We start from the raw sequence: 22,495 nt of genomic DNA on the forward strand, positions 1-22,495 counted from the left end.
ATACAAAACGATATTCCCTACCCAAAACTATTACAAATTACGGGGAAAAGCATTATTAAAACATCCGATACCTGAGTAAAAATCACATCCTAAAGGAATTTTCGCAAATTCGCAATTGACGCCCGGCAAAACCTTCCTTTTAGATTTTTTTTTATCAATAAAATAATGTAATCTTTTCAATCTTTTTATATATGCATTATTCTTGATTTCTTGAAATATAATACAACATTTCTGAAATTGAGAACGCGGAAACTCAATTTGCGGAACAAAAGATAGTTACTATTTTTGAGCAGATACTGAGGTATTGGAAGCAATAGATCCTTGAATAAACGACTACATTTTAACGCTACGTACTGAAACCATAAAGAAAAACGTAACTTTCTCTTGCAGAGCGCCTTATAGAGTAGCCACGATTCTCCAGTATCCATTGTGCTGTTCTCTTTAAACAAGCCACAAATACCCATAATTGAGATCAAACCCAGGCCACGAGACTGCTATCGTTAAGCTGGCATTTCAACCAAATCAGATCATTTCAGAGCAAATTTCTCGACATATGATTATTTGCATGTCGGAAACCAGTTATTGGTAAAAGAAAAGGAGTTTGGAGTTAAATTCTAGCAAGGGGATTCGGAAAATGCCTTGATTTTGTGAAATTTGAGACAACTCTAAAGCTAGGAGTTGTGGCAAGATTAATCTAATTCCGCTCGAACCAATTAATCAACTCACCACGCTAATACAGCACCCTCTTTGTTATTCACTACCAATATCTCGCCAATTCAAACTACATATACCACCATTGTAATAGTAAATGACGTAAGAATCAAAGTTCAACGAGTTGGCTTCTCTATGCTTGTATAACCCACCCTCTAATCATAGTTAAACTCCGGTGACTCCTGTTCCAATCAGCTGTCGGATGTCATTCCGCGATAGAAGCAATAATCGATTGCGCAACATTCCAATTTGAACCTAAGTCCTAGAACGTATTAGAGCATGTAATATCGAAACCATATCAGTATGATAGGGGACAATATGATCGGCATTGCGCTTACCCGTTATTATTACACGAAATCCATTCAGGTACTCTTGCACGCTGAGTTGATTGATAACCGACATTCAACCAACGATATGGAATGCTCCATGTTTTCTACAGAATACGTCCCTTACCTTTGCATCAGAAAAATTCGCCTGGGGGCATTTAATTATTTCAATGTTCTCGTCGAAAATTCTACCACCAAGCCACTTCGATTCTTAATAATCGCAATAAATTCGCTATCAAGGTATCAGCTCCGTTGTTCTCTATCGTCAAAACAACATTATTAAACGAACATACCGAAAGATAAGACATGTTTTGCTACCACTGCGATCAATTTAAACATTATCAAGCATCCGTTATCAGAAGTTTATGAGGGGGCGAAACATTGTTTCCAAGTCATTACACGCCCGCACAACTAAAAAAATAATCAAATCTTCACAATTGCAAAAATTGTAGTTGCAAGACTTGAACAGATAACGGATATTGACTTAGCATCTTCATTTTTCCAATGTATCTAAATTTGAAATCTTGCAATCGTTAATCGAAAAAATCAATAGAAGAGGCAACAAGATTAGTACATATGTTGTGCTTATAGCCGATACGTTTGTGTAGTCAATGCTGATATTTCTGGATTGGATATTCATTGCTAGCCACATCGGCAGAAGTCTAATTGCCTTAGAATTAACTTGACCTTGAGGTACGTTGATTTTAAGTGGCAATGTGGTGTGATTGTATTGAATAAATTTACATGAATGCAAAAGTTGGCACGAGATACCTAGCCTCATACTTGTTCTTTTGTACTAAGTAACATTAAAAGGCTAGGCAAAATGTGTAATTTAGAATTGCATTCATAAGAGATTATCTAAAGCTTGTCTTCCTGGGTCTGTGAGGGTTAAGTGGATATAAGTTGTACTATTCTAATCTCTGCAAATTCGTGGAGGGGTAGTTTCTTGTTGAATCTAACATGTTTACGAGAAACACGAAGAAAGTAATCCAAAGAATAGTTGGTATGTTATATAGATAGACGCAAAACGGAACGGCAGATTCGAGCCCATCAATAACTAATGTAACGACATTCTCTTGCAAAAACCGTAATATACAACATAATAGATATTTTGACACATCATCAGAGGTACAACACCTAAGAAGGGACCCCATGTGCATCATACGTCATTCTATATGTATGTTACAATAAGGATGCTGTCGCCCTTAATGTCAAAAAGAATCGGCACCAAAAAAAAACCTAGTTCAAAACCAAACTGAATAAAACCAATTGCCTAAAAGAAACTAAAAGGAAGGATGCGACAGGATCCTGAAGGTCCAAGTTTTATTGAAGCTTCCGCGCTATTGATGACGATAATTCGCAAATTCAAAAAATTGTTGATAGTAACCATTCAATCAGAAATCATGGGATCGGGAAAACAATTATTGCAACAGATTAAATCAGACAAAAAAATAATTTTGATGGTATGTTACGAATCATTAGTGGAAAACTTGAACAATGCTACAAGCTGGCAACAGAAACGTCGTTTGTCAATGAAATGCTGGTCAGTGGTATGAGGGACAACCCAGAACTACTCAACTGGTTTTGGTTTTGAAGAAAAGAATGTACTATAATCCAAAATATTAATCTTATATCCCATCGTTATGTCATACATTACTCTCGCTCGTTTATAACACACTGATAGAGTTTAAATGATTCTTCCATACTAAAACTTAGAGAAGTGACCTAAACTTTGAAAATTTGTTCCAAAGAAGGATATAAGAAATGGAAGTCAAGATTAAAAAAAATATATATTTGAAATTGATTTTAAAGAAGAACAGTTATACACGTGCTTGAAGGGAACACTCCTTTCTAAGAAGTGCACCGTAACTGGAAAACTCTCTGTTAAAATTATGAAACTAGAACAGAAAACCGAACACTTATATTATTTCTTCATTTTTATTTTTACACTTATTCATCTCAAAAGCAAGCAAAAATTGACTAGAAAGCAGCCTAACTTGTTTATAGGTTTTGCAAGTCAAACTCAGAATTTCCCAAACTAACCCCGACTTTTCTAAGTCAATTTCAGAATTTTCGATTTCAAATTCCAAATTTTCCATTTCCAATTCGGATTTTTATTTTTGAAATATTTTATAAAGTTTTATAGCAACTTTGGGATTCTTTGAAAAAATCTGGGCAGCCCATCAATAATGCAGCCCATCAATAATGTTATGCTTGCGATCCGCTCGAAAAAAGAAGTTTAGAGAAAAGCATGTTTAAAGCTTTACAATGAATTGATATTCCCTTATCCCTCTTCTCCCCTGCTCAATTTTGGCGGCTGGCCTACCCACTTTCGCAGCATCAAACAATGAAATTTCAATTAATGTATCCTAAACATGACCTGGGACAGCGGCACTTGTGCAAAGGACGTCGAGGCATCTGGGAGAACACTTAATACCAGATGCAAAGCTGAAAAATCTGAAAATAGGGAACATACTAAAGTTCCTGACGGTTATAGGCCTGCTTGAGATACTATGATCAAAAGGTACACTATAACCAGTAAAAAGGGCACAATAGTTCTTTAAGGACGCGGTGCGACTTTCCCTTAACAAAATAATAATAATAATGTATGCGCTTCAAGGAATAGAATTCATAATAAAAATTTGGTCTGATTTGAACGTCCAAAATTTTTATTGTATATATAATATACAACATTAACATTTAATCTTTATATATGTAAATAGCAATACATGTATGGCAAAATTTCTGTAACTGTTTTGCTGTCTAAAGCCCCTTTAGAAGCTTTCGGTCAAACTATTGAGTTGAAGCTCTCATTGTGAGTATACCCATCAATGCAAATATTATGAATAATTAACATTTCTATCTTCAAGTGTCTCTAATTAAAAGCACTTGAACAATTCAGTGTGACTTGGCATCGGTGCACGCTGGCCTGATATAGTTTCGAACGAAGATCTTCGCCTGCGCACAGACCATTTACCATGTACATATTAATAAAAAATCGAAAGTGGTAATGGATAGGTCACACATTAAAGGCTATACCATGCAATAGAATCCATTATCTCAAAACGGCCGGCGAGGCGGTCGCGCTAGCACATGGCGCAGAACAGTAGAGAAGGAGTGCAAGCCTCTAGGGAAGTCTTGTGGTGAGTTGGAGCGCATTTCAATGAATCAAGAGTAAAATAAGAGTACTTAAAAAAGTTCTTCTTATAATTAGTACTAAATTACTCATCGTTTGTGAAAAAAAAAATTTTCGATTTTTTTAAATTCTAAACTCTTTGAACTTTACTTCATCATTATCATCATCAACGGGGCAGCAACCGGTATTCGGTCTAGGCCTGCCCTACGCCATTGTTCCATCTCAGGCAGGGCCTGCTTCGCCTTCGTTTTCTACCATAGATATTGTCCTTATAGACTTTTCGGACTGGATCATCCTCATCCATACGAATTAAGTGACCCGCCCATCGCAACCTATTGAGCCGAATTTTATCCACAACCTGACGGTGGTTTTTATTAGTACACAATATATGTTAAGGGAACTTTTCATAGCGAGAATTTTTTTTATGCAAAATTTGTTTATTCACTAATTTGATAGAATATAGTCTCAAAAATCATGCCTTAAAGACTTTCTTTGCGAAGACAAGCCAGGAAATTTGATACAAGTCACTACTAACAAGAAGACACTGCTGGACGTTTCAGATATGAAAGGTTTTGTGTATTTCTTATATAAAGACATTTGAGTGTGTGAAAGCATCCACTTTCGGATGCTAAAGAAACGACAACTTTGACCTATTATAGCTTTGTTAGTAATAGTGCGATGTCCACCAAACTTGGTAGGATCATGCTCTATGTTGTAGCCAACATTATTGCATATAAGCATTTCATCGTACTAGGATGAACTTAAGGGGGCTTAAGCCAATTACTAAAAATTATAGTAATATACCATTATTAACTTTATTTGAAGGGATATCGGTATGAAAGGTTCTTTGGAAACTTCCTGATTTTTTTACAGATTTTTCGGTTTGGTGGTTTCTGAGAATGGGCCAGTTAAATATATGATCACCCCTCGCACTCCCCACCTTTCCTACAAAAATCAAAACTAAGACCAGCTTCGGAAAGTACTAGTCGAGACCGTCCATTTGATACCCCTTTCGCATGTATGGGGACCTCCCCTTAAATTCGACGTAACAGGATGTAACTCACTGTATACGTGAGCGTTCACAGTTCCCACCTTTCTACCAAATTTGGTGTCAATGGCTATAACCGTCTCCGAGAAAAATGCGTATGACGAACGGACAGACAGACAATAAACCGATTTTAAGAAAAAAGGACAATTTCAACATCAAATATTGTACAACCCTGTATATAACAAAACCAATCGGATACATTCTTTGTTTTGTTTTCATTCTTTGTCATAATAATAAAAAAGATGCAAATCAATATTATATTTCATTTCTGAGAAATCACAATTTTCAGTATACTGCTAATTGCGCTCTGGGTGTCCATAAGACGAAGATGAGCACGCTAAAATTCTGGCTGATGTACCGCGAGAGAGGCGTCTTCGATGGTGTGGTTATATAATTCGCGTTAACGAGAACACTGACCAGTGGCAAATGGAGCACATCAGCATAAAAAATCTGATGTCTGATGGGTTCATAAGGGGCGCAGTCATATAGAAAAAGTTCCGTGAATCCCTTTATTACAGAATGGACACTTATCATCTTGGAGAAGTCCTATTCTGAACATATGCTTGTGAATTATGGCCAATGAGAATGCCGATAATACTTCTATAAGTTTTCCTGCTTTTCGACAGGATAAACTTTGCAGAATGTTTGTTTGGTTCTGACAGGAAACATTTGGTATGTATAGCAGCATTAAGGCTTCGACACTTGTCATTATGGGAAGCTTATTCCCAATTGTTGGTTCCAGTCCGGGCAAATTCAACCCTCTTTTGCTAACGCCTCCGAGATCTCCCTCCGCACCGGAATGACTAGGTACCCGGAGTAGTTCCATTGAATCTAGAAGCAGAGTTCAATCGGTTTCTACATTCCTGAACAATTTTTGAATTGATCAAAGGACTGCTCAATGCCATCAATGTAGCTTAACTGTCGCTACAGATTGCGGTGCACCTGGCCTTCAACGGCTCACCAGTCCCTAAGATTGCGGTGTTTTGGATCGCACACACTTTAGCGAAAAACATCTTTGTATATTGTCCCAAGGAAAAAGTCCACTTCAACGGCTGCAAATTGTCTAATAAAATTGGATATGTTTTTAATTGACTGTATTACCTTCATCATTATTACTCTTCCACTGTATGACGTCTTCTTTTGGTTGAGTAAAAAGTGGTTGTCGGACTGTCCCATTGTATTTGAATATCTTTCGAATTCTTTATAAGATAATTTGAGAACCCTTTCGTTCACAAGAGATTCGTAAAATCAAGAGGTAGCGAGGGGATACCAAAGTCGACGACCCGCAATCGGCTGTCGAGGGAAAACGCAAATCATCGTAGTTTTCCTTCGCCTCAATCTCAATAACGCTGGTCGAGCTGTTTATTTTTTTCTCACTTTAACGTTTTAGCCACTAACGCTTCTATTTTCGTTTTGTTTATATTTCGGGCTTCAAGACTAAGATCTAAGTTCAGAAGCATTGGACGGAAGACTAGGAATCTTTGTAAAATGTCCTGCGAGGAATTACATTGCTAAGGACTCTGCTAACTCTCCCGAATTGGCTAGTAGTAAAGTACAAATACGTTTTGACAAGTACTTTTATAGAACTACACTTAGATGTGGGCGAACTTACACAGTTATTCACTAACTGCAAACTTTTCCAAAGCAAGATGCAGATCTACTCTTTTGGTTGGCGAAAGGGTGGTCATTTGATCATATCCAATCATTCCTATTTAAAATAGTTGGGGACAAGACATTATTGTATGAGAAGAACCTAACTCTACTGATGCCGATAGCACATCAATCCTAGTTGTAAATATTTGGAGAATTTTCCTCTGATCGAGATGAATTAAGGTATCAGTCCCAGTAAGCCAAGGGGTCTTATCCGCTCCACTGATCGGAAGAAAAACTTATTCACTGTTCGTCTGCTTTATTATTAATAAAAATTTGAATCTTTTTGGCATTTATTGTAAAAAAATTAGTTGATGCATATTTTGGTTCAAATTGACAATTTAAAATGAAAAACGAAGTATGTCTACACTAAGTAAATAAAAAAGTAGCATTTTGGTAATAAATACTGTCTGGAAAGTATTTCCACCAATTACGGACTTCACATGCCTATTAAAATTGTTTATTCAATTCAGACACAACACTGTTACGAAGCTTGATATTTTATGTGTCATTATTTTTTAATTATTGTTTGATCAAGAGCATTTACAGTAATTAGAAATATAAAAACCTCACACTTAGCACGCAAGTGTATAAATATATTCAATTAGAATTAATAGTGATGAGGCAAAGTAGGAATAAATCACATAGAAACCTGTCAATTATTTATAATATTATGGGCTTAACATTCGGATTAGCAATAAATACAAGAAAGTTATATTGAAACGCGATTTAATATCACTGAATTTTCCTTTATGCAAATTTTAATTGTTACTCAATATTAATCATACATACATAAATACATATATGTTTGCATTGCATTTCCCAAACAAGGTATTTGCTTTTGAAGTCGCTAGTAACTAGAGGTCAATGGTGTTTACAGACGTTTGCTGGCAAAATATGTAGCTATCTGCTGTGTCTCGAACCGGCCGCATCAACCCTGACACTTGAATAATATTGACTACTTGGCAATTTTCTTTTAATAGTTGCGTTTTGCATTATTTTATATGATTGGAATGGGGAAAACCAAATATTCTTCAAGTGAAATACTACAATAAGCAATTAAAATTAAAATTATTTTTTTTTAATATTCTAAAGTAAAAGATGGTAGATCTTTGATGGGATCGAATAAAATAAATTAAATTATGAATTGCTGTTTAATGAGAACGATTTTTCTGTGATTTTTCATTTGGAAATGTAAACATTATAAAATAGCATGAACCCTTAATAATACTTTGCGAAAAATTGCTAATTACAAGATTAAAAAGGACAACATTTTTATGTAGTTTCTTTAAATAATCTTCGAAATTTCGTCTTTTCTTATTTCCTCATGAAACTAATTGCACGTCTCCCATTGCGTCGAGTGCATCTTGCATCTGTTAGTAAAGATACGAGTATTATGGTCAAGTTCAAGAATTCTGTTTTTAGCATTTGCAAATAAATTTTTGTAAAGATTTGGCGAGGTCTCTGTTAACATTCACACAAAGTTGCTTGGTGCCTCGGAATGTAATAATATAAAGAAACATAAAAGAAGAACAACAAAAATAGAATTGTATAATGTGGAAATTATTAAAAGGCTAAAAATATAAAACGATTCGCTTTCCATCCGTTGCATGGGATTTTGATTTTTTCAGAATTTTTATCTCTAATGGAATATTCTTAGGAAGGAGAAAGTGAAATGCGCCAATACTGATTTTTTCATCGTGATAATAAAATATAAAATTATTGCAGTTACATATCAGTTGTATTTCCAGAATTCAGCTTGTGTTCATTTAAAAATATAAAAGTAAGAAAATATAAAAGAGGCATAAGATATACATAGCTGTAAAGATAAAGATACCACCTTATTGTGATCTAGAGAAAAAATTCCTTTATGCAATACAACACGAATGGAAACTTTTTGTATCTAAAAATACATACTGAAATCGATGCACATCTGCATTTTGAATTCGAAACATTGTATTCACGACGTCCTATCAGTTGCGTGCGATTATTTATACGTGCAAAAATAATTAAATATCTATTTACGTTACAAAATAAGAAAGCCGCCAGATGTAGTAGAAGAAATATTGGTAAAAATAAAACATGAAAGGAAGGTCAAGATTTCTTATTTTATATATATTATATAAAGGAATTTTCAAGTATTGGACAAACGCTTTTCAAAAGATTCAAATGAAATATGTCGATGGGCAATTCTACTCAAATTTATGACAAAAAATGCAGTTCAGGATGGGAAATATATGATCATTCTTATAAGACAAGAAGACAAAAATAACGAGAGAATGGGACAAATATAAAAATAAATGTTACATGCACATGCATCCTTTTTAAGGATAACAAAATTTTTGTTATTACAAAGTTTCCGTTCAAGGTTTTTCTTTTAACTAAATAATTTTGCTTCAACTATCTCAATTTATTTGATTACTGTCAATCAACTACAAAGTTGTTGATTTGTTTAAATGTAATCAAATGAATATGTTCTTGTTGTCCTCAAATTTCTGATTATTCTGATTTTGAATTGTACGAATTGTTACATGAACGTAAGATAATAAATTCTCTCTTTAAAGATTTTAACACATCTTGTTCTTCTCATCCTAAAAGACTATAAAATACCTAAAAGTAATTTTTTATTACTAAAGTGCAGACTAATAAAAATTGTTTGGTAATAGTTACGTAGGATACGAATTCGAAAATATGCACATTGTTAGGTCTGATGATAATCACTCCCTAAACAAAAACAAAAACCTTAAGAAAAAGGTAAGGGGAATTTTAATGTTTTGGAACTGTTGCTTTTACTGGCTTTCCTATGTAGAAATGTACAAGAGGTGTCTGAAACTTACAATGTCTCAGAACTATCATAAAATCAACCAAAAAAAAAAGGTTTTTCACTGAATAGGTTTTGACAATGCAGATAAGCGAGAAAGCTACTGTATACTTTTTGATCTGTCATTATGGTCAATTTTACATTAAAATCGAGAAGAGAATTTTCCTTTACAACCAATTTTTTCTGCTACGGCTTCAATAGTCATAATCGAGTAAGAGATATATGTATAAGGTAAAGTCGAACTGAAGCGGATAGTGGAACAGCTTTCAAATATGGGAGCTAGCAGTTTGTACTTACCCGGACTAGGAACGTATACCGAATGTAGGTGTAAAGGAAACAATGTAGGGAAGCATCATTTTACAACAGGTGTTAAAATACAAACCTGTTCTCTATGAAACTGATGATGTAATGTACTAGGTTGGTGAAAAGATAATTTGTTGATATATGGGGTTTACGGGATTTTCGATGGCTACACTATACCGAGGTTGACAAGTAGGCGCAAGTTCGAAGAATGACAGTTCCTAGAATTTTTTTTCCGAGAGGAAAGTCCGTCATTTTGGTCAACTGTTTAAAAGCTGTTCCATTGTGAAAATGAATGTGTCAAGCACGAAAAGAAGGAATTCGTGGAATTTTGAAGTTTTATTTACTGAAAGGTAAGAATGCTTTTTGGGCCCGTGAAACAAATTGGGTAGTTTATGATGACAATGCTGCACTGCAGCACCCATGTAGGACAACCATCGAGTTTTTGTTTTTGTTTCTAATCGGAAACACCTATTGTCTATACTTTTAAGTTTCTTTCTTTCTTTCAAGCGGTTTCGTTCAAGAAATTTCAATGTCAAAAATGAACCTCGCTTTGGACTGCCAATTAGGGAATAAGTCGAGGAAAGAATGAAAAAAGCGCATGAAAAACTACATGCGACCGCTCGTAAGATTGCTCAGGAACTAAACATTGATAACGTGATGGTACTTTTTGCATTTCGCTGGATTGAGCTAAATAGGTACCGCATCAACTGAATTTGATTGAAGTAATTTCCTCATGGAATGATCTACTGAAAAAAATCAATAACAAGCAACTGCTAAAACGAGTGAGGAATGGATCACGTGCAGCAATGTGCAGCAAAGAAGTCTTCTTCTATGATTGATCACAAGTTTCAGAAACATTCGGAAAACCAGGATTGACGATAGGATTATAAGGAAATCATCTACTAGGAGCTGCTTCAGCTTGGCCAAATTACTAATTCGGATCTTTACTGATACCAGACTAGGCGGAGCAACTGGGAAAAAGTCAACAGAATTGGCAAAATCCCATGGCGTCTTCTTCCAGCAGGACAACACGGGACCACACACGTCTTTAGTCGACAGAAAAACATTGAAGGAGCTTAGCTAAGAAATTTTTAATCACTCACCGAATCGCCCTGACTTTGCATCTTGAGATTATCATTCATTCCAATTCCTTAAAAAATCTCCACAGGCAAATAAATTGAGTTCTAAAAGTGACTGAAAATCACCGGTTCCAGTTTTTTTGCCCACAAACCACAGAAATTCTATGGGAATGGAATTATGGCTTTAGCAGAAAGACGGCAAAGACCATCGATAATAATAGACAGTATTTCGATTGATTCTTTTTAGTAAGCTAACTTCACGAGCCAGGAAAGATATTTATCGACTTTCCATCGACCTTATGTGGAGTAGAGATCTCAATTAAGCTTGGTAAGTTTCCATATCTCTTCATTTATAAAAAGATTTGGCTTATAAGCGTAACACAAACCGAAACTGCCGGATATCAAGGCGCTTAAAAGGAAATGAACTTAAACTCACATAAAAATGGGAGCGCTAAATGTGTTCTCATACTTCTACTTAATTCTTAGAGAATCACGGGAAGATGTTCACGCTTATTAAAAATCATCTGTATGACAGAAGCAGCATCCCATTGGCGTTTTGCAAACAATCTTTAATGAGATAACAATCTCCATTTCCAAAAAGAACGTACTCTGCCGAGGCATAAACTCCTTGACAAGAAGGGAACACTTCTTAGGTCCCATCTGGTTAACTCAGAATGCCCAATATGTAAGGAAATGGCTTTCAGAATATATAAAATCTAACCCGAAGTCTTTTCGAGCGCTTAGTGGCATGCGACTGCTCCGCTCATCAAATGGCGCACGCCGAGAGCCAAGGAACCCAAGGCGTTGAAATTGCCACCCACTTTGCAATAATGATATTTAACGAAGGATTTTAGTCCATTTTGGAAGTTGTGGACGTGTTAAGGATTACTTTGGGAAACGAGAAATGCATCGACCGGCCCGAGCATAGGATAAGCGACGAAGCAAAAAGGGTCCAGATTTAACAGAGAGAGGAAAGTGCGGCCAACCGATTACATTTTCTTAATGGAGAAGAAGGACTCTGCGGCCCTGGCATTGAAGATTGAATGGCAAGTTTCAGCAATCGTTTTTTATATTATACTTTATCTGTAAACGCATTTTCCCGAAAGCTGACTTTTTTAAACAATGTGCGAAATATTTTGCAGAAATATTTACCAAATCCAATCAACTTTTTCAGTTCAGTTTTTGAATATTTTGATTTCTAAAGGGTTTAAGGGTTTCAAAAAATCGATTTTTTTGTCTTATCTTATTTTTAAACATTTGAAGAATATTTTCCCAAAATTTTAAATCGATCTGAGCAAAACTTTAAAAGCTATTGTCTAGTTAATCTCGTGTCCTTTCTGTAGCTCTGGGAGGGGCGGACGCTCGGAAAGGTAGTGCAGCTATCGAGCAGGTATACTGCTTATTCACTTCTATCGTTGTTGTCTATTGTGTTTCGAAAAATTCTTCATTTTAACTCAGGTAACTGGTAACTAAAACTATTAAGACCCATTTTATATTTGCATGTAGACTGTACACTGTAGAATATTTTTAAACGGGAGAGGAGCGTAAACTTTCAAACGCGTTTTTCTCAAAACTACTTTTTCAAAGTCCGTGTTCACTGCGATTTAAAAACTACTTGACCGATTCATTTCAAACATGGTACACATTTTCAATACATAAAATACCTCCCCCCAACGTTTAGTTTACATTTTTTTTACATTAATGGGGTTTCCCACCCACAAAATGGCGGAATTTTTCGTGAAAAATAGCAGTGTGCACTTTAGATGGCCACCAAAATATTTTTAATGTAAAAAATAATAATCTGTGAACGTTGGGGGAGGATTTAATGATACTTTGACTAAATTTTAATGGTTTTTGATTTCAGATAATTTCCGACCGAGATACAGCGAACACCACAAATTATTTTTTTTTCAAGGTGTTCGGGGGCAAGCGCTGTCACCGGTTTGTTTTTCAATATTTCAGCTTGAAAAAATTACAAAATATTATTAAAAGTATACTTAATAATGTACACAAGGTTTAAACTAATTTGCACTATTCATTGTTTAAAAAAAAATTCACAAACAAAGTGTTTTTTTCTACGTTAAAAACCCTTACATCCCCCCCCCCCCTTTGATATGAATTTATGTTATCAAATAGCCATGGCTCATCCCAGTTTCACTTTCTAAACGACGGACCTATTCATAAATGATCGCTGCAAACGAAAATCAACATCCCTCTGTATGCATTGTAAGGGCTTAAATTCATTCATCTGTGATCATTCTCCGCTTGGCCGCTGTAAAATGCATAGAAAAGCGTGAAGAAATTTATTTAGAGAGAATTGGATGAGTGGACTGGGTATGACCTGGCCATCCAAGGTAATAAAATCATACCACTCATATAAATGGTCTCCTAGACCACACGTTCTCACCAAATTTCTTGACAATAAATTCAGCCGTTTCGAAGTTGGGCGTGACAGACAGGCAGAAAGCCGGGCAAACAGACATTGGATCGATTTAGACTTTTCAAGGAGAAATAAACGTTTCTATAAACATTATTCAACATTGCAAAGATGCAGCATAAAGCTTGATATGGCAACTCTTGCTCTTCGAGTCTCAGAAAGGGAACGCATAGTACGGACTGACAAGGACATCTATCGGGTTTGGTTGAACGCTTTTTCGACTGACAAAAGTTTTTTTTGGAGGGTGAGTTCCTATAAAACGTGCATGATATGCTCGTAGAATGCACTGAGTCGTGGCCTCTTGAAGATGAAATTAAGGTTGGATGTTCTAAAAAGATAACAGCTTAAAACACCGAAATCAACATGTACTACTGAAATTGGATCGTCTGAATGGATCGAATTTTATATAAACTACTGACACGTGAATCGCTTTGAAAACATGTGTGAATAAATGAAGAACAGACTCCAGGGAAAACGTGCCTTCAATATCAATACTGTTCGACAAATTATGCAGATACGATGCTCCTTTGGAAGCAAATGCGCCAAATCATTCTCGATAGCAAAGTTGATTGCCAACGATATAGAGTATCATTCGATTTAATACTCACGTAAAATAATGTTAAAATAAATATGTCATGAACTTAATTTAATGAAGCGTGCACGCTTTTGTTTAAATTATTGTATATTTCTTCTTCCAATTTTATTATTTCGGATATTCAATTTAAAAGGATGGGAAAAAATATAAAAAACAACTTTATGTTGAGGAGAGACGTTATTTTTCCACTATAATATAAACATTAAGGAAAATTCCAATCTAGAAACTTTCTGCAAGATATTGCAACAAACGTCTGATAATTTTAAAGTCCCCCTGGAGTCAAAAATTTTGCTGATATCTAATCAATGTAAAAAAAGTTGGCATCCAGCTCTGATTAAATGGATTTTGTGGGGAAAAATTGGTAGAAGTAAGTAATCAAAATTAGGAAGGGATGCAAGCTGAATGACGAACAAACATTTTGATTTTGAAGTAATTAAGACTTGCTTTTTTAATTGGCTAGTGATATTTATTAAGCTTGCTTGGGAACTATTAGTTCCCTTCATTAATGCTAAGTAGGATTTAATTTAATCGCTAGAAATACCGCGAGATGACATTTAGATAAACGTTTTGAGTTATCTAACAATTGAAGGCTATGCATGCTATGCTATAATATGGTACCTCCCACCTTGAAAGGACGTACTTATATAGTTAGTCTCCATGCATCTAGAGGCTGCATATGAATTCCAGTACAGCAGTTTATGTTTGAGATTCCAACTTTTAAAATGTTCCTGCTTCGATAGATACAACAATTATAGATTTTTCGTTAGAGAGCTCCGAATAATAATTGCTTCCTAGAACTGAATTGAAAATTAGTAGTACTTAGTACTTCGATACTGAACGATCAAGTAAGTAAAATTATAGATTTGTGTCCTCTTGAGTAGGACAACTCGAGGGTATTAGCTTGCTTCTGCCGGTGAAAAGACAATAGCTAAAATAGTCCTGGGACGCATCAAAGAACATTTTGAAAGTTTGATCGACAGAGAGCAGGTTGGTTTTCGCTTTTGATTCTCCTTCACCGATCAGATTAGCATGGTTTGGATCACTGTGGAACAGTGTGCAGATTTTATAACTTTGTTTTACCCACTCTTCATCGATTTCCAACAATCTTTTGATAGTGTTCATATAGAGGAAATGTGGAGTATTCTGAGGTATAACGCTGATATTCGGAGAGACAAGAAGGATTTGACTGATGATCAAAGCCAACAAAATCAGGGTTTTCAGTCTGATTGGTCATCGCACTTTTCCTATTTGCATAAATGGACGGAGTATAGAAGCTGTAGATAAATTTGGAATTCGAATATTATTCAATATTACTTGATGCATTAACATGACAGTCAAAAATAACATCAAATGAGGGCCGTTCCAAGCCAATGTCTCTTGGTGCCGTAACATAGGGGTAGCCAAGTTTTCATTAATTCGTGTCCGCGTTTCATCATCGAATTATTCTGGCCTCAGATAATATCAAACGAAGAACTTCGTTCGCGGACGGGCTAAATATCTGAAGTTTTGATCAGAAGGCAAAACTGGCAATGGATAGGTCACACATTAAAAAAGGACGACGCTTTTAACGCTAGCTGTACAATGCAATGGAATCCACTAAATGGACGCCGAATAGCGCCGAGCAGTGGAAGGAAGTCCTGGAGGGAACTAAAAACGTCGCAAGCAGACAGTGCGTAGGTGTGACGATGACACTTCATTTATATAATTCAAATAAAAGGACATACATAGGTTCGCTAAAAAATATTATTATATCATCATAAAACATGAAACCACCTAATTTCATTCGGGAATTTGTTACCTTGTGAAGGTCACAGCCATGTTGGATTATGTAATTCAATTTGAAGTCAACCATTAAATGGAGTTGCGCTAATCTCGATATCATTAGGTAACTGCGGAGCGCAGAAATCGTTATTCAATAATTTTTTTTTCAAACAAAATAGATCTGAAACTGTATCAGCTCATAAGGAATAGAAAATTGGTAGGGGGTGGGAACACCTTGGAAATCAAAAACATGTACGTTGATAGTATTCACACTATTTTAAATCGAATTCTTTCATCTCTAATTGGTCGAGGGAATGACATAAGCTCACTAGTGTCAATTACATAAGTCGAAAATTTATTATTTTTGGCATTTCGAAGTAGTTTGAAGCTAGTGTCTTAAGTAATGGAAACAAACAAGGCTTATTTTCCTTAGAATACAAGTGGATTTATTTATATTTCGAGAATCAGTTGCTTCTTGGAGGGACACATAAAGTAGGGAATAATTAATGCACTTTGTAGCTAAAAATAAAAGATATTTATTGTTCCTATGCTCCTATAGATATTTCGTACTCTACTATGAAAGTGAACTAAACAAGTAAGTAGAAGATGAAAAAATTCTGCCCCCGATACCAGTTTTATACGTAATAATTTGTTTTACTAATTATATATTACTGTTTTGAGTGATTCCTGTAAAAATTAACACCTATCCCAAATATTTCCAAAAAAACTTAGTATCAACACGTGTCGTGTAGTTAGCAGATACACCATGGTCATTTTGTCAGTTTATACTCCATCGTCACCTTGCATTAATCCAACAAATAGCAATGTCATTCGAAAAACACAGTTTTTAGACGGTTAACTAAAGAAAGAATTTGTAGGAAATGAATGATAGGTAATAATACTTTGCAGGAGTTAAATGATTCAATGCGGCAGAAACTACTGAGTTTTATCATCAAAGAAGTTCTAAGAAGATAAAAAAAATATGTCAGCTGTGAATATTTTTAAATTACCTTGAATGAATCATAAGTGAGGGTAACCTTACAACAGCAATGTTCTTTTGTTCCGAGGTAAAAGAAAACCTTTTCCAAAATTTTTAATTACATGTTCCAATTACCATTTAAAGAATGTAATAGTTCTAGGGAGTGATTTTATTTTGTTAAAGAAATGGAAGTATATATACAATTGATGAATGCTTTATTCTAAAATAAAGTAACATAAACTTGGGTAGATAATATAACAGGAAACGAGCCGATGAAATGTAAACTGCCTTCGGAATTTGATTATTGATGGTTTATTTATAATTTTGGATTTTTAAAACGAAAGAGAATCTATGGAAAGGAACACCAACTCCCTAATCAGATCCATATATTCTAAAGCGAAGTAAGTGTATATGAAAATAAACAAAACAGATAAGTTCAGAATTTAACCCATGAAACTAAACAACATGGAAATAAATCTAAAGGTCAAGGGAATGGAGAATTATTACTTTACAGTTCATGATTACAATGAGACTGTATTAATTCCATTTGCTACAAAATTAACTGTTATGTCATTCAAAAACTGAACAAAGAGATATCAATTGAGTGAAACCAAAATCAACTAGACACAACAATTAATAGTAACTTACCTAGCATTTGCAAAAGATTTTCCTCAAAATGTCCAATTGAACTATTTATCAAATAGAAATGCTCATCAAATGATTCAGTTGCAAAAATCTCACTTTTCATTTTGAGCATTTCAAAAAGATTCGGTTTTGCCAGATTAAATTAGGTTTTCACTGCTACACTCACGCACATAAAATAGAATATTTTAAATCACGCATATACCCTTAATTAAACGATGTCGATAAATAAGAGAAATAAATTAAGTTTCAAAAAGACAAAATAACAACTGAAATAATTTAACAACAAGATTTGCGCTTCATCATTTAAAATAATAACTTGTTGGCTGTTACGTGAACATAACAGCAAGAAGGTGGCACTTGAGGTTTGCTTGGATTATGTCGGAAAAATCACTAATAATTCTCGTTTGTTAATTACAAATTGGAGAAGAAGACCCATTCACGATATTCTGTTCAGCACCGATATTATACGATAATTTTATAAAATTTATTTTATGTTATTTTCCAAATTTTAAGGACTCTGAGAATTCTTGTTTTTATTTATATTTTAAAGTACTTTATAAAGTTTGACCGAAATTGCGGCTTCAATTACTTCGTCGAGTACACAAAACGCACAAAAAATTCGCACAATCCTTACCCGTTTGAGACATTTTCGGTACTGCGATGATTGTTAAAAAGTTAACTGATATTCAACACAGTGACAGCGGTAAAATCTTGCACATAATTTCTTCTTTTTTTCACTCACTCTGTGTTTTTTGGCAATTTTCAATATCTTTATCAATATTTTTTTCCGTTTACTCGAAATAGCATAGAGATAAAGACGCACTGAACTTCTCTTATACACACCGAACCGAATTGCTTGACTCTCTTTCTCTAAGCAAATATTCTACTGAAATCCGTGATAATGAAAAAAGTATTTAAGATTATCTCTAGAAAAATAGAAGACTTGTAGCGCGCGAGTCTGTCACTCATTATGTGTCTAGTTAAAATGATAGATAGATACAATAGTGCTATATACTTAGCTAGGGGCGGTACACTATTGAGACAAAAACACAAGATTAGAGAGACTGCGGTCGCCGTATTAGCCTAGTCATACCCTTCGCCTATCTCCCTCGCTCTGCAATTCGATGCAGTGGATGTTAAGGGTGTTTACTAACTTTTACGTCTCGGTTTATATCAGCACGTTATTGGTGACTAATACATGATACATGAGAACTGTGATAACTTTAAATTGTCAAAAGAATGACTTTCGGTGTTAACACGAAATGTCGCTGTGTATACCATAAACATGTAAATCGTATGAAGGGTTTGTAAAAACTGATCCACGCTTCCACATTGTGCCTCAATGACTATCAATTTTCAGAATGAATTCAGTAATGAGTAACTGATGATATCTGAATACTCGTTATGAATAGAGGCAGTCACTCAATAGCAACACATACATATCTTTGTTTTGATAAGAAAATGTTTATCTGGTAACAAAGAAAAACGTGCTTGGCTTTGCATCCCGCACCAATCACTTTCACTTCAGTGCAAAATATTTATTCGGAAGTACACGGAGTCCTATGAGTCACAAATGCGAATATTGGCTCAAAATGCGAAGACAATATATGTAAGTCTGTCTTTTTGTAAACTAGACAGGCAGCCCAAAAACACCATTGAAATTGAAGAAAAATACCAGTCCGTTAACAAGAACTTTCTGTGATTCAAGATATCAACCGGGGATATACTATGTTCCTTCTTAATTGCGGGAAGAAGTCTGAGGTCCGATACGCATAATTGATAAAAGGGATCTGATTTGGTGACTGGGTCCCGTTCTCACAAAGGGTAGCAGCAAGTCATCTAAATCGTTAATTGTTAGGCGGTTCAATGCATGAGTACCACGACGAAAAGGAGCGCCTGCTGCATCTGCTTCGCCGGAATCTATGTCAACTATTTCTATAGGTTTGCGTACGTAGTGGAAAAAATAGACTGAAGTCTGGACTTCTTTATCATCTGAAAGCTTCCCTGGATACACACAAATAATAGGATACATGTTTCGAATCAACACCGATTTATCATTTACACAAACATTCGCATGCATTTGTTTGGGACATGGGAGTAGGCGAATGTCTGGCCTATTCAAAGTGCAATATACATGAGAAATTAGCGTAGCTTTGTTAGTTCATTCAAAACTATTGCAACAGATCATCCAAGTAATTCAGGTTTTGGTAACCGAAGCGGGAAATTGTTAGGATGAACTTTGGGAGGCGAAGACTGTAGCATGTCAACTATGCTTAGTGGATTGCTCCGCCACGCTGTTATTCTAGTGGTGAATTTTGCAAAAGTTATTGAAGAGGAAGTTCGACGAGCTATAGGCAATTCGATGAACTAGAACTAGGCCAAAGTGAATCTTTTGTTGAGGATGCAGAGAGTTCTGACTCCGCATCTACTTGATGACGGACTGGACTACTTGGGAATCAACTTACTTCGTCTTTTACGATCCATGGGCCCCCTTTTTTGATTAAACAAAAAAGTTTTTTGAAAAAATGACTGTGGTCGACGATGGCTTTCACTTCAATATAATTCGCACTCATGTCTTGTTTGCGATTACATATAGGCGATTACCACTTGTCACTACTTTCGGTCACCCAATTCCGAGGGCATAGTTGAATAAGCGTGTGATGGGTTACCTCTGCCCTGGACGAAACTTCAGTTAACTTTTTTGTTAAGTGTTAAGTTTTTCAGTCAAAAAAGGGGGCCCGTGAGCCACAAGAGAGAAATTAAGCTTCCAAAGTGGTCCTGTCCGTCATCAATTTGTTCACTAACACTCTACAATTTTATTACGTCCAATATTAAGGAGGGAGTGTGAATACTTTGAATGAATGAAGTGTAGTGAAGTTGCATTGAGAGGACGCGAAAAGTAAGTCACAATCGGCTCTATAGTTGGGGGGCAAGTAACAAAAAAATCAAAAATAGCTTTTTCAGATAATACAACGACATTGTTCTACTTCGTCTCAGAAACTTGGCTATAATGTCCGCGGGGGTGGTCAAACTTTGATCGAACATTCGCGATCCCAGAGTATAGCGACAATCCTACTGATATTTTCTTCTCAAACTGTGCAAGGGGATGTGTTCGCACATCTCTGATGCATGTACTAGTATAGCCATGCAAACCAAAATGTAAGACGAATCCAGGACACAGGCTTGGAATTCAGTATCGGCAGCTTTTGAGAGTAAATAAGCGGATTCTCGATCGATATCTCTCGACTGCAATAGCGCAGCGGTGGACAGCTGCGCCACCGTGGATGGGCAAGATCGCTGCTTGGCCGACGAAAGTGGCTACCACAGTAACCTTATTTGCTCAAAAGGGAGCAGTAAGAGATATTATAGGACCAGGAGACGAATGTCAAAAGATAAATTTTAATGAATGCCTAGGAAGCCGGTGAGAATTGGTTTGACGGCATGATGGTTGAATTAATTCGGTGTGAATGTTAGTGTTCATCAGCTCATCATTTGCATAGCAGTGTATAGTGTGACGATAATAAATCTTGAGTACAGCCTTATAGAGAACAAACAAAAAATAACAATAATTAGGAAAAATGTGTTACAGCCCCATATTCCACAAAAAAGCGAACAGGAGACATAGCTTGGAACAAAAAAAGGAGCTTCGGACTGGACGGATTTTACAACGACAGACGAAGGATTTGTGTTGCCAAACAACTAGCCGATAACTTGTACCCACATATACCATAGGAGCCATCCAGTAAACCATGTGCTCTCTTTTTTAGTCAGCCAAAAAATGAAACCTGCGGTTACCGGATTCGAAAACATAAGCGAACGGCGGGGCAAATTTCGAAATATAAGCCTCATTAACGTTCACGCCCCTACAGAGGAGACTGCAGAGTCGGAAAAGGATACCTTTTACGAGGCAGTAGTAAAAACCCTTGAACCCCGCCCCAGGTATGATATCAAAATCATACTTGCAGATTTCAAAAGCCATGTAGGAATGGAGGCCTAAAACTACCAACGACAACCGACGCAGATTATCCAACTTGCAATGTCGTACGAAGTGGCTGTTGAAAGTACCTGATTTCAGCGGTCCACAACATACATGAGCCACTCCAGACAGGACTATTTACAACCAAATTGAAAATGGGCTAATCGAACGTCACAACCTCTCAGTCTTGGTGAATGTCAGAAGATATAAGGAGGCCATTATACTCGGATCACTACCTCATTGACATGGTGTTCTAAGCTTGAAAACAACACACCCGAAAGCCTTCTAGCAATCAGGTGAGAAGGAAAATTGAAACCATCCATAACAGAGTTCTCCGTAATACCTATAAGGGGCAAGTGATGCTGCAATAACCGCAGCTAACAGAGGTCCTGGAAATGAAGTATCGACAACCGATATTCACAATCACCCGAAAAACGTTATCATTGGCCATAAAAATGATTGGCTTCAGTTGCAAAAAACGACTGATTCGATCTGCAACGCTGCATACCGGGCAATGGTGCACTGGTCATAAGAGACTATAACTTTGAGACCGTTGATGATTTTTGAAATTTAGTGTCGAAAATCGTAACCGATAACAGCTATGATGGTTGTTGGCAGCCAAAAATTCAGCTTACAGAAACTGTTCTGTTTGAAACGTCTCATCATAGACTCAAAACTACTATTGTACAAGATAACGAACTCCACGCCAGTCCTCGTGAATTCCTCGGAGACTTGAGTTCTTAGCAAGAAAAATTTTGAACTCTTAGTCGCGCTCGAGAGGAATATCCTTCGCATCCCTACAAGAAGATAGACGATTCGATAAGGTACAAATAAATTCATGAACTTAGCATGACCGTTCTTTTGTGGATAAAATCCGGCTCAATAGTGGGGTGCGGCACTACATGTAGTGCGGGTGATCTAGCCCAGGAAGCCTATAGTGGCAACATCTATAGAGCAATGGCGTAAGCCAGGATGGGAGACCATTTTTAGGAATATCAAATTGGTGGACATCGGCGCAAAACCGGGAT

At 36.0% G+C, this 22,495-nt stretch overlaps 1 protein-coding gene and 1 long non-coding RNA gene across 3 annotated transcripts in view; one reads left to right on the forward strand and one right to left on the reverse strand.

Annotated features, from left to right (window-relative positions):
* The window catches only part of LOC119650732 (transcription factor HNF-4 homolog), a 44,866-nt gene extending 26,374 nt beyond the window's left edge, over window positions 1-18,492 (reverse strand). The window contains exon 1 of one of the 2 annotated variants that reach the window (XM_038053763.1): window positions 17,495-18,492. In XM_038053763.1, coding sequence (XP_037909691.1) covers window positions 17,495-17,603 — 109 coding nt within the window. In that variant the 5' untranslated portion in view covers window positions 17,604-18,492. The remainder of the gene's footprint in view (window positions 1-17,494) is intronic. The other variant, XM_038053764.1, reaches the window with a different exon arrangement.
* Window positions 16,232-16,917, forward strand: LOC119650734. Its single transcript, XR_005249361.1, has 3 exons — window positions 16,232-16,359; window positions 16,427-16,462; window positions 16,777-16,917. It is a non-coding gene; the product is annotated as an uncharacterized LOC119650734 (long non-coding RNA).
* Window positions 18,493-22,495: the final 4,003 nt, after the last annotated feature.

Source organism: Hermetia illucens, chromosome 3 (genome assembly GCF_905115235.1).
Source record: "Hermetia illucens chromosome 3, iHerIll2.2.curated.20191125, whole genome shotgun sequence".
NCBI lineage: Eukaryota > Metazoa > Arthropoda > Insecta > Diptera > Stratiomyidae > Hermetia > Hermetia illucens.